The 17,778-nt window shown below is 29.2% G+C and overlaps 1 protein-coding gene across 50 annotated transcripts in view; it reads left to right on the plus strand.

The window, feature by feature from the left end:
• Nucleotides 1–17,778, plus strand: part of LOC145258179 (uncharacterized) — a 399,192-nt gene that overhangs the window by 285,586 nt on the left and 95,828 nt on the right. For 37 of the 50 annotated variants that reach the window (XM_080116006.1, XM_080116009.1, XM_080116011.1 and 34 more), the window contains 11 exons: nt 576–611; nt 1,205–1,240; nt 2,436–2,471; nt 3,584–3,619; nt 4,643–4,678; nt 6,986–7,021; nt 8,693–8,725; nt 10,355–10,390; nt 11,805–11,840; nt 15,342–15,383; nt 16,613–16,648. In XM_080116006.1, the coding sequence (XP_079972132.1) occupies nt 576–611; nt 1,205–1,240; nt 2,436–2,471; nt 3,584–3,619; nt 4,643–4,678; nt 6,986–7,021; nt 8,693–8,725; nt 10,355–10,390; nt 11,805–11,840; nt 15,342–15,383; nt 16,613–16,648 (399 nt within the window). The remainder of the gene's footprint in view (nt 1–575; nt 612–1,204; nt 1,241–2,435; nt 2,472–3,583; nt 3,620–4,642; nt 4,679–6,985; nt 7,022–8,692; nt 8,726–10,354; nt 10,391–11,804; nt 11,841–15,341; nt 15,384–16,612; nt 16,649–17,778) is intronic. The other 13 variants (XM_080116010.1, XM_080116020.1, XM_080116034.1 and 10 more) reach the window with 1 other exon arrangement.

A 17,778-nucleotide genomic window follows, 5' to 3' on the forward strand; every position in this document is an offset into this window, starting at 1 on the left:
TTTATGCTTCAATATGAGTTAATATTCAATGTGTAATGTTGTGACTATACCAAAGGCTGGTTTTAAGCTGATTTGCTTAAATTGATTGCTGAACCCTAGACAGTTTGTTTTCAAGTGTGTTAGAGTGTGTCTGGGGGGGGGGTGTAATGAATTAATGCCCAGTGTTCACAAAGTTTATTGGTAATGAAAAAACAGTGAAATTATTCAAACCTCCTCATAAAAATATTTCAGTATAACCTATAACTTATAACAATAATATAACATTGGAACTTATTTTTAATCTATCATTATGACTAGTAGTTGTTTCTCAATTACTGAAGGTCATATTTTTATCTAGGCATAATGTATGAAGCATGATGATCTGCTCTGGTGGAAAAATATTATTCCCTTTGAAAATTATAATTTTGATACATTATTTTATTCTCCGTCTACAAAAGAAACAGTTTGTCACACATCTTTATAAATTTATTTTGTTATAAAGTTCTGGATTAATCAAAATTAATATTTATATTATGAGAGATATTTGACTTGAAATACTTGTCTAAGTTATTTTTCCTTTTTCGTTTCCTATGTAGAAAAGGAAAGACCAATTACACCAGTTATTGTTGTGGGTAGGTACACTGCATTATCTCCGAATTGATGCATGGTGTGCTCAAAATAGAAAAAAAACAAACTTTGATATATGAAAAATAAGTTGTTGTTTTTTTATCTGTATTAAATGCTATATAGCTGACTTTTTTTACAACTAGACTGTGTCTATAATACCTTTATACATAAGACAAAAAGCTTTTCATAAAAAGCTTAAAAAATTACTAATTGGCCATCTCATATCAGAGGATTGGTTCTAATTTTAATTTATTACAGAAAATAAAGTTTGGCCTTATTCTTACTAAGAATTATTTGTTGAGTGTAAATAAAACAGAAACTATACACAATTCAAATAAGAAAAATAAAATTGTTGAATTAAATTTAGTTGTTCAACTTTAGCAGTACAGATAACTCAGAATAGCTATATATTTTTTTTTTTTTACATATTTTATTAGATTATTTAAAAAAAAAAAAAGGAATCTTTAAATTTAATGAATTTTTAAAAAATGTTTTGGATTGCTATAATTCTAAACCCACTTATAGTTTTTAAATCATTTTTTTTTAATAAATAGTCTCTTTACAATTTCAATTAATTTTGTTATATTTGTTTCTCTAGCTAAAGAAGAGGCCATCAAACCTGTTGGTCATGTAGGTAGGTACCGGAATTAATTGGAAATATTCTTGGATAATGTTTAGAATTTTTTGTTAAAGAATCTATCGATCTGTTTTGAAAAGAACAAAATCTCGTGCAAAATTTTAATTTTTTATTAATTTTTATTTTCGTAATCAACAAGATATAAAATAAAATAAAAAATTTTATGCAATTATTTTTGTATAAAGTTCTAAATGCTTAAAGAAATTTTATACATATATTATAAAAGAAGATATTTGCTTCCAAATATTTGTCTAATTTTTTTATTTTTATTAATCCTTTCTTATATAGAAAAAAGCAAACTGAAAGCATCAGTTATGATTGTGTACTTGTACACTGTTATTTTTAAATTGATTTAATTAATTAGGAATAGATTTGGCTCGGACAACACCAACTTGGATAAACACCTGTTTAATTTCTTCAGCATGGTCCTTTCTGATTCTGAGAAACTTGTTTTATCTAAAGGTTTAAATTTTTGTGTTCTTAATGCATCAGTGATATTGAGATTCTTACTGAATTTGAAATTTTGTTTTCTCAGTTAAAACATCACACCCCTCTTTCCTCGGATACTCTTTCAGCTATGAAAGCTAATGTGCCTAGTATTGCACATTCTTATAGCAATTCGTCGATTGACTTGAGGAATTTTTTCTGGAAAAAATCCCATTTTTGTACTGTACTTTATTTTTCTTTAAATTAAGATATTTATTTTTCCAGACCTGATAAAGGTGCAGGCGTTGTCCTGAACTGTACTCATTATATTAATAAAATTTTTAATATTCTAGACGACACTATAAAATTTCTTAAACTCGGTCCGGTCAACTGATTTTGTTGTATTTGTTTCTCTAGCAAAAGAGTCTGTAAAAACCGTTACTAACGTGGGTACATACGAGAATTAATTGGAAATGTTCTTGCATGATGTTTGGTTTTGGTTAGCCACTTGAATCAGATGAATCTATAACAGATCTGCACTGCAAAAAAAAATCAAAATAACTTTTTTAGAAAAATTCTAATTTCTATTTTATTATTTGTAAAATCTTTTATAGAGTTCTCAGTAGATTAAAAAAAAGTTTTTTTGTATATTATTTTATCTTCAAATATTTGTGTAAAATTATTTTTTATATTGTTATAAATTTTTACTTCCAAATAATATTGTCTAAAATTAGTTTTTTTTTTTTTCCTTTCCTTTCCTATGTAGAAAGGGAAGCTCTTATTGCACCATATGATGTTGTGGGTAGGTACACTATATTATTTTTAAATTAATGCATGGTGTGCTAAAAAAACAAATAGAAACTAAAACTATGAATCAAGAGTTTATCACAAAATACACAATATTTTACAAAAAAAAAAAAAATTGTTACACCTTTAAACAAATTGTATATGCTTATGGTCGTGTTTATTCATGTAAATAAAAGCAAACGGGTAGGTTTAAGGATATTTTATAAGACTAAAGTGTGAGTATGACATCAATTAGGACTATGATGCCAGTGATGATCACTACCTTTGACAACATTCATGTTAAGTCGTAACAACAATATGCATTACTTTTATTATGGTAATTTCAAATAACGAAAGTGATATCCACATTGATTATAATTAAAAAAATATATATAAAAAATTTTTTGGTTCTTGTGCAGTTTACCAAAGACATTAAAAAACAAAGATATTGGAAAAGAACTATATCGTACGTACTCATTATAAAATGAAGTTCTCACAAAAAAAATCGCTTAATTTGATCAAGTATTTTTTATGTTTTTACAGAGGAAAATCAAATTTTAATGAAATTGATTGATCGCGGTCATCTTGGCTATTTCCATGAATGAGGGGAGGGGCGCCAGGGGAGATGACTCTATCACCGCTTAAAGTTTGTCAAAATTTGATGAGATTATTTTGAAACATGAGCAGAAAAAATACCTAGATAAATATTTTATTTATTTAATTTTTTTTTCATTTATTTTACAGTTTCTCTGTTCTTTATTAATCCCTTTTTCATTTAAAGCCCCCCCCCCCCTCGTCTGCAGAAATAACCAAGATGACCGATCTCATTAAAATTTGATTTTCCTCTGTAAACAAATATAATCAAATTAAGCAATTTCTGTTTTGTTTAATGATAATTTTATTCCATAACGGGCACATACAATATAGTTCTTTTTCAATATCTTCGTTTTTTAATGTATTTGGTAAACTGCACAAGCACCAAATTTTTAAATAAAAATAACATTTTTTGATTGAATTACATGCAATTAATTTTACACACAAACACACACACACACACACACACAAAAGATATTTGCTGTCAAATATTTGTCTAAAAATGTTGTTTTCCATTCTTCGTTTCCTATGTAGAAAGGGAAGAACCTATAGCACCGATTGTTATTGTGGGTAGGTACACTACACTATTTCTCAATTCATGCATGGTGTGATCAAAATAGAGGAAATCTTAAATGTATTAAAAGAAAATGTATAGGATCTGTTTAAGAACCTGTACACAATTTCAGATCTGTTGTAATAAATAATCTTTAAAACAATGTACAATAAAAATTTCAGGCTATTTTTTAAAAATATTTTTCTAATTCCATTGTACCTAAAATATCTTATATACATAAGTGCAGTTAAAAATTTATAACAAAAAAAAAAAAAATGAAAAACTTTTTTTTTTTACCCTTTATCTTAATTTTTCAAGTATAAAACCTTTCATCAGAGACACATTAGGTGTTTCTGTTTTATATTAGTGACAGTTAGCCTTTCTTTTCTCTTTTTTTTCTTTTTTTTTTTAGTAGAGTTCAATAATACACTTGTCGTATTTCGTTGATATAGTAAAACGGTGTGTTTTAACACCCTCAGTCAGAACCTGAGCACAAAGATTTAGGACTATATATGAAGTGTTTATTTTCTTTTTTGCTTTCCATTTTTTTTCTTTTTCTTTTTTTTTCCTCATCGACTTACTTGAATACTTTTTCTATAATGTTAAATATTTTCTTCTGCAGTCAATTAGATTAATACTAACAGCCAATTAGGTTGACCATTCAGTTGAATAACGACATCAGATTTGTATCCTTGATTCAGCATAAGTACATCTAAATCTTAATCGTTTTGCACTTGAATTTATCTGGATTATGAGAAAATAGTTTTAAGTGTTTCCATTATAAACATCCATTTGAAACACCACCTGATTAAAATATAATGTACCTTCATTTCTAGTTCTTGTTTGATCTCATAATTTAATTCTCTGGTAGAACTATAAGAGTTAATATTTGTTGTACATCTTACAGAAACATTATGATTATATATTTTTTAAATCTTGGATCATTATCATTTCAAATCCTACCCCTCGTAGAGTTTATACTCTGTTTGTAAATTGTTTTGGAACAATTTCAACTGATTTTGTTGCATTTATTTCTGTAGAAAAAGAAGATGCCTTAAAACCTGTTCCTAAAGTAGGTAGGTACCGGAATTGGAAGCCTTCTTTCATGTTCAATTTTGGTTAGGGATTCGATAAGGGATGAACTGAATGATAAGTTTGCTGAAAAAGAAAGAATTGTCATGCATGTAATCTTAGAATTATATACATACAGACAGGTTTTTTTTTTTTTTTTTTTTTTTTGAGGCAGTGACCTTTAAATTGACAACTCTGTTTTATTTCACCCTGCGTTAGTCCCATGGGAGTGTTTTGTCACCCCAATTTTGTTTAAGTGCTCATAACTCCTAGTTGGCAACTTATTTCTTTTCCTCCCACTCAGTACTCTCCTGACTCAGTGAGGGTATAGCACACGTGGTATGGCATAGTTGTATTTCAGTTTGCCTTGGAGGTAGACGTCGTTTGTCTTCTGGGATGTCCACTTACCCCAGCTGACTAATGTAGGTATGATTTTATGATTTATATATTTTTGTATTTTTCCAGTGGGAATGAAAATTTGTAAATATAACTGCATATTATGCATCATTAGACTACTCTGTAATATTTAATATGGAATTAATATGTTTTGATATTTTCTTTATCATAAGTTTTGATGGAATTATTATTTTATTTACGATTTATTATTCTTTCAGTCCTGTAACTATGAGCCTTACCCCTTGTAATAAGTTTTTCCTTAGTTTTATAATTTATTTTATTGTATTATTTTATATTAATATCAACAAGATACAAGTGATCCAAACTGTACAGCAGGATAACTATATTTTACAAAGTAATAACACTATAAACATTTTTGTATTAGGGTGTATAAACACCTCATTTGACTAATCATGTTTGGAACACCCAGGTGACCAACATAGGGTTAATTGCAAATTTGATAACTATCTGTTTTGAGTTCAGCCTGGTTTGGTAATTCATCATAAAGAGACTGACAGCTGAGCAGCATTTGCAAATTGCAAATAATGCAATCAATTTATTGAGAGAAACATTTGATGAACGAATAATTTTACAAAATGGACCTATCGGCTGTCTACCTCGTTCGTGCGATTTAATCCTATTAGATTATTTTTTTTTTTTCGAGATATGTAAAGTTTCATTCTATGCTGATAAACCAGACACAATAGACCACTTGGAAGATAGCATTCCATACGTTATTGCTAAAATACAGCCTAATTTAATGCGCAGTTTGTGAAAATTGGACCTGTAGATCACACCATATACGCATGAGCTGTGGGGTCATATGCTCAAAATTGTATTTAAATTATAAATATCAAAAATTAATCTTTGGATTAAACCATATATTTTTATTATAAAAGCATTTTTCTGTGATTTATTTTAATTTAAAGTTTGCTGCTAAAAAAAAAAAAAACCTTGTGTGTGTGTATATATAACTTATATGAGTTACTTATCAATCACAATATATTGAGCTCATATCTTAAATTTATTTAATAACAAGTCTTATAAGTATAATAACAATAAGTAGTTAATAACAAAAATAAAACTCACTTTCTTATCTATATAATAAATATGATAAAATAGTGAATGAATGGTGTTTTTTTTTTTTTTTTTATATTTGTGATCTTTTAAACCAACACGTTTCTGGTGAAAATATTATTACATATTTACATGTTATAGCAAAATTAGTATAAATTCCAAAAATTGAAAAAAAAAAAAAAATGATCCAATAAAAATAATATTTACAGAATTATCGAGTTTAACATGATTTTAATCTGAAACAAATTCCGTATGATAAATCCTTGACATAAGTCAACAAATTAAGGGTTTGACATTTTTTAAATCAACACTTTTCAGAATGTAATTGTGACCTTTTTTTTTTTTTTTTTTTTTTTTTTGCTAAAATTACATCTCCACATCTGCTAGATCATTTCGATAAACATTTGTAATTTATACTAATTTCGCCATGACACTTAAGTATGTAATAAATAATGTTTTCACCTGAAATGCGTGAGTTTAAAATATCAACAATGCAAACAAGCACCAAGTGAATTGATGTACAAATCAGTTGTATAGAAGACAATTGTACGGTTTCAGCTTAAAATGACTCCTCAATAATCTGATATTTGAATTTGTATATAATGAGATGAGAAAATTGTTGAGAATTTTCATTTTATGTAGTTTTTTTTTTTTTTTTTTTTTTTTAATAAAATTTCTGCTAGATTAAACTTAACTTCTGTACTACTATTATTATTATTATTACTACTATTATTATTATTATTATTATGAGAAACAAATATTATTACTATTATTATTATTATTAGAAACAAATGGCGGCAAAACCTTGTCTAAAATTATTCGTTTCTCTTATTATATAGAAAGGGAGGAGCTGATGGCACAAGATTTTGTTGTCGGTACGTACTCGTTTATAAGTTGATGCATGGTGTGTGCAGAAGATAAATAGAAAATCCTTAATAAATTCAATGTGTCTTAAATCTGTACTCAACTTCCTGTTTCCCTGGGGCTACCAGATCAGGCTGTCTGAAGATATTGGCTTCCTGGCCTAAAATTGGATTCATGTTTTTTTTTTGTTTGATTTTTTCCCCTTTGCAAAACTCAATCATGTTCTGCAAAGTCAAAAGGAAAAAAATAATTTTTTTCTCTGCAAAGCAACCAGTTCAAACACTGTGAATAAATATTTGAAGGTATAAAGAAGTTAAAGCAGAAAAAGTTTTACCAAAATTACTGGATTCAGCATTAAATAATCTTCCGATAAGTATATAATGCTTTAACTGTAATCCACTCAAAGAGTCAGAAGAACATGGTCTCTGAATGTTATAAACATTAAAATTATTATACTTATTATACTAGTTGTTGTAAGAGCAACCGGTATAATGTAAAAAAAAAAAAAAATTCTCAGAAACAATCCCTGGAAGACCAAGCGAAATACAGCAGCCATAAAAGAAACAACATACATCCGATATATTTATTTATTTACAGACTGTTATCCTCATCTTTATAGTTGTTGTTGTTGTTTCATCATGTTCCGGCCAAACTCTGCCGCTTGCCTGTTTCCCACCTGACTACAACTTGGACGTCTTCAAGTCCAACATAAACAAACTCCTGACAAACCGCCCCCTTAAGTAAGACACTCTATCAAAATTAATGATTACTACAACATATCTCATTGATTACTGTACACGCAATAGCCCTTATCCCTGAGTGGCCTTCGAGCCTTGATAAGTGGTGACGCCCATGTAAAAAAAACAAAAAAAACTTATCCTCTGGACTTCTTTAGGTGATTAACCGCGACGGGATAAAAATGCTGAGTCTCTTAAACTGTATCCTCCAATAATTATTGCCTTTCATAGTTGTTGTAGTGTCATCACCTTTTTGCCAACTAAGCCTCTGGCCTGCTTTGGGTAGAATTGAAACTGCTATCTTCAGACAATGCTCACCTGGAATCACAGAGACTCAATGTCTCTATCAACTGCTTTGGGTAGGATTGACACCGCAATCTTCAAACAATGCTCAATTGGAACGTAGAGATTCAGCACCTTTATCCACTGTGCCATGAGCCCTGTGGACAGAGGTGTTGAATCACATGGTGTAGCAACAAGAACTATGACGATATGGATAACAGTTCACAAATAAATATGCAAATTATTCCTCTTGAAGGATTCCAATTATGATATTCCTTAAAAGAGTTTTTAAATATAAATTTAAATCATAATGAAATCAATTGCTAGCTTCAAGAGAGAGCCATTAATCTCTTCAAACTAATTGATGTAAATTAATAAAAAATTAAAAGCAACAAATCTTATTCTTTTTAACACATATTTTTATTGATTATTTACTGTGCCCCATTCAAGTTCATAACACAGGATTTATGTTAGGATTGCAATTTTGTAAAGGTTTTCTGGCTTTTTGTAAAAGATAATTTCAAACTTTCTGAATAGTTTTTGTTTAATATTTTATATATATATATATATATATATATATATATATATATATATATATATATTTTTTTTTTTTTTTTTGAATGTTAAACCTGAATCTGTAATGGATTTTTGTTTTATGTTTAGTGGATGAACAGAAAGTAGCAAGAGTTAAAATTGGTAGGTACCATTTTTAACTTGTATACATAAGAGTTTCTTATTACCTAGCATTCAAATATCGTATTACGGTTGATTAGTACTACTTTCCATATGATTATCATGGTATCCTATTGTATGTAAAATTCATTTTAAAAATAGGCTCGGGATGGGTGGAGGAAAGTTGAAATTATTCTGTTTTATATTTAAAAGATATATATAATAAGCAATTATAGTGTTGCATTATTCAATAAAGTTACAATATATATCATTGAATATTACATATATATATAAAGTTAATATAGTTTGCTTGAAGCATTGTTTAGTGTGTATATATAAAGGTAATTTACAGAAGGCAATACAATACAGAGGTGTAACTGAAACAAATTAAATATGGAGCTGGAATAAGCTATGCAGATTCACTTTTCTCAATACTATATATATATATATATAGTATTTTATACTTGTATTGTGTTCTCCCTTGCTTCAGCATGATCAGATAGAATTTCTATGTTGTATAATATTTCAGGAAAAAACCTTCGTCAGATATATGTTTGACTTTAGTTCAAATGTGAACCTGCATAGCTTAGTAATTGTCTGTATTTTTGAGATGAGTTGTTTTCATTTATTGAGATTGTCGGACTGACTTCCTCATCTTGGTTGTTATAGTCACAGCGTTTTGGCCGTTTTGCCCTCCGGCCTTCATCAGGTGTTTTATATTGAACTGGGGAACCGTTTATGAGTCTCGAACCCAACCCTTTATTATTACAAGGGTACCGTGTTCGGATTCCAGGTAGGCTCTGGGACATAGTTGCTGATTCTCTGTTTTGAATGTTACTTTTTACTGCCTTCGTTGGTTCTTTGGGTAACTGTAAACTTTGAAACAACGTCTAGGACCACTCGGCCATATGTCACTAGGACAATTCTTAGTTGGTTTTTGTTAATGTTAAACCTATGTTGTTATTCAAGGTTTTCTCTATTAGAGGTGTCCAAATTGCATTCAGCTCTACGCTTGGTTTGCTCAGTAGGTTGTTATGTCCGAGCATGTGAGCTGTTTCTTTAAGTTTTCTCACTTACCAGTGGGTCTCTCTGTTTATTATTTTTACTTTATCCCATAGGGGGCGATGGTCCCTTTTTCCTCTCCATCCAGACATTAGCTTATTCCACTATTATGTCTTAATTTACTTCAGCTTGTATCTATCCATTACACCTCAACATTGTGTTACCTTCTATAAATTTTTTTATATTGTTCAATGCATTTTGCTGGATAATATATCTATACATAAATAATCTACTTGTGTGTGTGTGTGTGTGTGTGTGTGTGTATGTTTACGTATGCTTGTAAGCGATAAATAGTTTGCTAAAACCAAAGTTTTTAACTTCATCAAGATGAAGCATTATTTCATTCCGAGATATTTCTCTCTCATTTTTCTTTTATTTTAATGAATTATAATTTCTCAAAAAATTCAGTTTGTATTTCATAAATTTACTTTTATGAATTAATAAATAATAATCAGTCTGCTATAATTTTGAAGAGTTCCGATTTAAAATTATTTTTAAGAGAAAGTCTCTTGTGTAGAGTAAAAACGATAGTTTAATTTTAAGTCCGTGTCGACATTTTTTATTATTTTTATTTAATTTTGTATTTCATAGAGAGAGAAGAGCGAATAGCTCCGGCTGTTTTCGTTGGTAGGTATTTGATATACATAGTCATCTTGCATGGTGTTTTATACAATCCTCCTTCCCTCTCCATGAATAAATAAATATTTTATTTAGATGTCATAATTTAATACGAGTTAATAAGTCATACTATCCAGTATATACTATATTATAAAGTCGTGTATACTTATTTAATTACTTAATATATTCCAAATAAACTTGAGTTATCTTGTGATTACACTTCTTGCTTCTAACCAAGTTGCTTGCAGTTTTAGGTTTTTATTTATTGATCTTTTATAGATAAAAAAATATATAAAAATATACGAAATTCTTATGATAGATTATTTTTTTTTTTATTTATCTTCTATTTGTATGTTTTGAATATAAGAAAAATAAAAGGTAGGATTAATAAATTATACGTGTACACTATCATTTATTTTCAACCGCCCGAAGTGTTGTCTGCATGGACATTGTTTAAATCCGATTTCGAAGTCTAGTGGGCAAAGCTCTCCTCTCTAGCTTACTCTCTCTTTCTCACAGAAGGGATGTAGGGAGTCTATCTCTGCTTTATTATTAATTTCCTGGCAGATGCTCAACTGAGCTTCTACGTATGCCCCCCCCCCTGTAGAACATTCACAGTGGACACTTGTCTAGTTAAAACAACTGTTAACAATTTCCTTTATTATCTGTCTGTGCCTAAAAATAAACAAAAATCCCATGAGCAGAGTTTCTTTCCTAGAACTGCCTGTCTGTGGAACACAATACCATGGGGTTGCTTCCTTGCTGGCTTGCATGGTTGTTTTCGAGTCTAACGTGAAGAATTCCTATCCAAGTTCCACCGTTACTGATAATCAGTGTGTTGTCTCACCTGTCACTCGTTGACCTTTATCCTTGAGTGGCCTTTGAGCTTCAATAAATATGATTTTCCCCCTTGTAAAAAAATTTTAAGGCATAAAAGTAAAAACATATCTCCATTATCTATTAATGAGGTTGTTAGCCCTCTTTTCTTTCTTGTAGGGTCCCACAGTTGAATGTACCCTAATGGTATTTCAGTTTGAACAACTAGAAGGAGGCAGCTACAATCATTCTAATGTTAACTATGTTTTATTTCACCTGTGAATATGAATATCCGTTTCCTTAACCAAGAGTTGCTTTTAGTCTTTCAGATAGAGAACCATTTTTTATATAAGCCTTATTTGATTATCTACTGTGCTTGAATTCAAACAGCAGCTGAAATCTGTCTTCAAACTGTACTTATGTCACATGATCAAATTAACCAATCAGTTATCTGCTTCTCATAAGGTGTTATAACCAATCCCAAGGCCAAACCCTGTCAATCACACCTATTAACACCATCTCATCTGGTAACTCCCATCTACGCTTAACTTTGAAAGCATATTACTGCTAAGTAATATGTAACATTTGATCTGATTTATTTCTCTAGAGAAAGAAAAGACAATACAGACAGTTGATTACACTGGTAGGTATTGTTCAGTTATTGGTTGACTTTCTTGCATGCGGCAAAGTTTTTTTACGCAGTGCCGGATTAGTCTAGCGTGAGGTCTGCTGTCGCACATTTCAGGATAAGACTCTTCCAAAACGCAACTTTTGTCTAAATGTGATACATCCACAACCCGTCTTTCATCTTTCGAGTTGGTCACCGTAAGCCGGGAATAATAAGTCCATTTTTTTCATTTCTCCACACATTAGAAAGTTTGGTTATAGTCAGTTAACATACTTCCTAACTTTTGACAAAGCGCTACCGGAAGCGGTCACAAGGCAAATCAGTTCCTTCACTTTTATTGTTCTTCAGTATTTCTATTGTGAAGCAATTTGTTGAAATAAAAAAAAAAAAAGAAAAGGACATTACTGAAAAGTATACAAGAAAAATTGACAAAATTATACAGATAAAAATTACACAATTCGTCTTTATTTGCAAAGTTAAAAAAATGTTTTTATTTTATTTGAAATTTTATAATATATGTTTATGAAATTATAAATATAAAAGTTTTTTTTACTTTTAAAAATAAGTTTTTTTTTATTTTCATTTATATAATAAATATATGTCGATAAAAGTATAAAATTATTGAAAATAAAAATAACAAAATTTTAAACATCATAATAAAAAAACGTATCCAATACATAATATTCTCAAAATAGTTGGCTTTGATTCTATGCTGCCACAGAAAATCTTGCAGATGACTATCAAAAAATGACAAATTGTGTTATTTTTTTTAATCTTTTTTTGATTTTTATTGTATATTTTTCAATAACATCCTTTTCTTCTATTTTATTTCAATGAATCGCTTCAAAATAGAAATACTAAAGAACAATAAAAGTAAAGGAACTGATTTGCCTTGTCAGTGCTTCTTGTAGTGCTAGTGCGGTAGAAGTACTTTAGCTGACTATAACTGAAAGCTTTTGTGCGTGCTGAATATTTCGGCATATTATTTGTAAGCAAAAAATAAATTGAATTATATTTTCATGAGTACATTTTTTTTTTTTTTATGCGAGAATAATAAAAAAAAAACATTTCAGAACAGGGTTTTTCATAATTGCATCAGTAATAAAAATCATAAAGAAAGATTTATCGAGGAGTCTGGTAGTTATTTGTACAAATTACCGTATATGCTTGTGTATACGTCGATATACATTTTAAGACCAAAAAATTGTGTCATTTTAGGTATTACCTGTGTATAAGTCGACTATAGATTCTGGCCGTTAAATGATCCATCTTTATTGCACAGATAATTTCCTTTTTGGTGTGTTTTTTTTTTTTTTTTTTTTTTTTTTGAAAGACATTATAAATTGTTTCTCGGCATTCATCATTATCAACAAACTTAGGCCTATAGCCATGTCTAGAGAGTGAACATTGCGAGAGCTATTCCAATTATTACTAAGCCTCCCACTGAAAAACCGCGCATGTGCTTACATGCTAACAAACACATTGCAGTGGGATTTGGAAGGAGTGTGATTAATTATTAGAATTACTGGTATATCCCGAGTGCACAAACATAATGGTGCTTTCTATGTTATGATCGAGTGCTGAGTCACTCTTAACAACATTTCAAAAAACATTACCTATGTATAAGTCAACCCCACCCCCAAAATAACTTTAAAATCGTCTCCCAGAAATTCAACTTAATACACAAGTATATACGGTAAGTTTTCTCTAATCATGTGGTTTGTTAACCACTCAAATACGATTTTGAACTCTGTGAGGACAAGAAAGAGTGCTCTGTAATTAGAAAACGCATTTTGTGTCCCAACAAGTGTTTATTGCTATTTGATTTGATGATCGTGTTTTAGTTGGTTGTCTCTGTTAAATGGTGCTTCTCTGTCTATTCTTGATTCTCTTTAAGTTTTGATCTTTCATCATTACAGTTGGCCATCATAAGCCAGGGATAGTTGCATAGAAAAATTTCTTCATTTGGAAAAATTAATTTATAACTAATTAATTTTGTCTACTACCAGTCAATTTGAATTGCAATTCCAAGGTGTCTTTCATGGGATCAACGCGACAGATGCAACATCAGTTTAGAGTAAGCCGTGAAGAGGATCAGATCTTGAGTAAGATTTTCTTTTAAATCATTGGGCTATAACGACAGCAGCATCCATTGCTAGACTCAATCTGGCACTGCATGTAAGTGGGTGTCTGCTTTAAAGTTTGGGGTGGGGCGAAGCGAACTGATAATTTGAAACACTTTCCTGCTCATCTTGTATCACTCAGATCGTAATCATTATTGGAATTTCTCATAGACATTCTCTAAACATGATCTAATGAATGTGCCGTTGATGACCAATTCCATTTAGTTACTATTTTATTATTAACTAAACTGGGCAATGGTCAATGGATGACTTGTTTGTTTACAAAAAATAAATAAATAGAAATCCACGTGATACAATATTTTTGACTAGCTCAATTCTGTTGTCAGCATTAGATTCTCTGATATTTTTCTAAAATTAGATGCTTAGAGGCGGGATCACATACAGGTTGCCAACATCCATACATGATGGTGGTACCATGGAACTGACTGGATTTAAACTCGGCACACCAATGCCCTGCATCCGCATCATTATAAATTTCACTGTTACCACTTCACAATTAAGATGCCGATCACATAACTGCATCACTAGGATATGTTCCAAATATCTTTTGGCTTCAACCTGACACCTCCCTCACCTCAAAATTAGCAGCAGATACCCATAACCTATGTATTAAAAATTTTTTTTTTTTTTTTTTTAAATGTCTTAATTACATAAATGATGATTTTCATACATTATATAAATACATGAGTCTTAGTCTGAAAAGGATAACTCAGTTTTTGTAGGAAATCTCAAGTTTGAGAGTTCAATGAGAAGCAGAGCATACATAAAAATTAAAAGAGAAAAGACAACACAAATTTAGACCACTCTCATTATAAATTTATTTCAACCCTATACGCCATTATCAGATGATGTAAACTTGACTAGCTTACCTCATTTGAGAATGCCTGTATAGGGTTGAAATAAATTTATAATGAAATTGGGTTAAGTTTGTGTTGTAATTTATTTTATATATATGATGCAGCATGAATAACTTTTTAATTCTATTTTACTTAACATTTTTATTTAACTACTTGACAAGGGTCCCTGCTAGAGTGTGTGTGTGTGTATATATATATATATATATATATACACACACATAATGTGCACATACATACCTAACTTTATATAGAGATAAACAAAAACGTCCTATTACATACAAATTATCTATTCTCAAAACGTTATATTAAATAGCTTTTCATTGTTTTTTACCATGAAAAAGAAATGTCATCTGATTTACATTTTTGCGTATTTTAACTCCTCCTTTTCTAAAGAGCATATTATTCTTTGTATATAGAGTAATATTCAAATCATTAACACATTCATCAAAGAAATAGCCTATTAAGATTTTTATTTTTCACCTTGTATAACACATTTATTATTTGTGTCCTTATAGAAACGAAGAAAGAACCTGAAGTCACACCTATCGTTGCTCTTGGTACGTACCTGAGTCTAACGAGGATTATGCTTTGAATTCATAAGATGCATTATAATTTTCAATGATGAGTTTATAAGATGCATTATAATTTTCCATGATGAGTTTATAAGATGCATTATAATTTTCCATGATGAGTTTATAAGATGTATTATAATTTTCCATGATGAGTTTATAAGATGTATTATAATTTTCCATGATGAGTTTATAAGATGTATTATAATTTTCCATGATGAGTTTATAAGATGCATTATAATTTTCCAGGGTGAGTTTATAAGATGCATTATAATTTTCCATGATGAGTTTATAAGATGCATTATAATTTTCCATGATGAGTTTATAAGATGTATTATAATTTTCCATGGTGAATGTCCTCATAATAGTTGTTTTGTTCACAATATTTCAAATGTAGTATTTTTCAACCTTCATGTTTCTATAACCCTATTAGATTATGGATATTATAAATGTACAGACAATTTTTTTTCTGGTTCATATCCTACTTAAAAAGTTTGATATATTATCATTTTTTTTTTTTTTTTTTGTTATTTGTGATACTTTTGGACTAATTCAGTTTTTATACAGAAGAGCATTTTACCTAAATGCTAGTTAAAAAACTTTTTCTTTTACTAATATGATGTACCCAGATGGAGGTGTAGATGACATGAAAGACACCAAAAAAAAAAATTTATTAGTAGAAACTGTTTATGGTTCGAATTTTTACTGCAGCTTTTGTAGTCGCCATCAACAAAAAAAGTAAAAAAATTTTAAATGTGTGAATTATTTTTATTAGGTATCTATTTACTTCCGTCATATTTATTTGACTCTGTAAATATAATTTTGTTAGATTTAAATAAAAATTATAAATAAATTTTGAGTCAATTAAAGTCATTTTATTTGGCCACACCATTTTAAAAGCCAATCTTATTAATCATAGATCATTTTGTTTTTATATTAACGGTCTGTTACAATTATATTTTTTTCTTTCATTTCCTTTTCTTTCGTTTCCTTTTCTTTTCTTTTTTTTTTTAAATAGACCAATGTTTTATTTTATCTTTTCTATATGTAAATGAACATTTTGGAAGAATGGTTTAACACAATTTTGTTTTTATAAAAATAATAAATAAAACTTAAAATTTAAAAAGTTAATGAACTTTCATAATGCTATGTTGAAAAAAAAATATTTTATTGAATTTTGATTCTTTTCTTTTTTTTTATTTTGTTTTTTGCTGTAGAGAAGGGAAAGATGATAGCTCCATTTCTTGTGAGGGGTATGTAATTTGTATAAAAAAAACATCCTGCATAATTAAGACAAAGTTTTGGGTTGAGGGAGGATGCTATGAATCAGATTTTTTTTTTTTTTTTGCTTTTTATTATTTTTTATTTATTTTTTATTTTTTAATTTGCTTTCTTTTGAATGTTTCCGTAGGATTACTTTATAAATAATTTTTATTATTAGTAAATATATATATATTTTTTTTTTTTGGCGATGTTTGTGCAGGACAGGCATGTCAGACTTGATGTCTTACAAGGGCCATAGGAGTCAGTTTGGGTTGTCATAAGGACCACAGTCCTACAATTATAACTGAAGTTGTTTAATAAAAATTATTGGAGAAAATTTTCCATTTGGATTAGGGGAATGCAATAGTTTGGTCCTATTCAAGTATACAAGTACAAATGTACTAAGTTTAACAAAAAATAAAATGAAAGAAATTAGCATACGATATTAATGTGTTTTTTTTTTTTTCAATATAATAAACATTTTTAATTAATGGTTCAATTCTCTGAATGCAACAGCAACAAATCCAATGCATATAAACTACAATAGTTCAAAATTGTTCATGTTTTGTCCCAAAGTTTGACACTTCTTGTCAACAATTTTAGAGATGACAAATAATAATCAGTCAACGTAATTCTCTGAAATTTTTTGGAAACGGATAATTGTAAATCCTTCTCAAGATCTCATAATGTCACTGCCTGTAAATTCGTTCATAATAAAACGTGGTAACTTGAAACATGTTGCATCGGTGATGTCCTAAATTTTTCATCAGTGGACTCAATGTTATAACAGATTTTCCTCAAGTGAACTTAGATAAAAATGTGTTCATTAATTTTCCGACATCTCCTCCCCTCTCAAAGTTGTTGTTTGTGTGGGGCGCAATTAAGCTTGTAATGGGTCACATGCTGTCTAGAGGCCACACGTTTGATATACCTGTTCTACACTCTTGCTGATTTTTTATCTGATCCAGCAACATGTTTAAAAGAATATATATTACTCTATTAGCAAAAAAGATCCAATTGGTTAATGGATCTTTTTTTTTTTTTTTAAACTTTGCCTTTACAATAACCTTTTAGAATACGGAGAATTATAAAAAAAAAAAAAAAAAAAAGAAAAAATAGA

Source organism: Euprymna scolopes, chromosome 33 (assembly GCF_053919585.1).
Source record: "Euprymna scolopes isolate OS-2025 chromosome 33, ASM5391958v1, whole genome shotgun sequence".
NCBI classification, from domain to species: Eukaryota; Metazoa; Mollusca; class Cephalopoda; order Sepiida; family Sepiolidae; genus Euprymna; species Euprymna scolopes.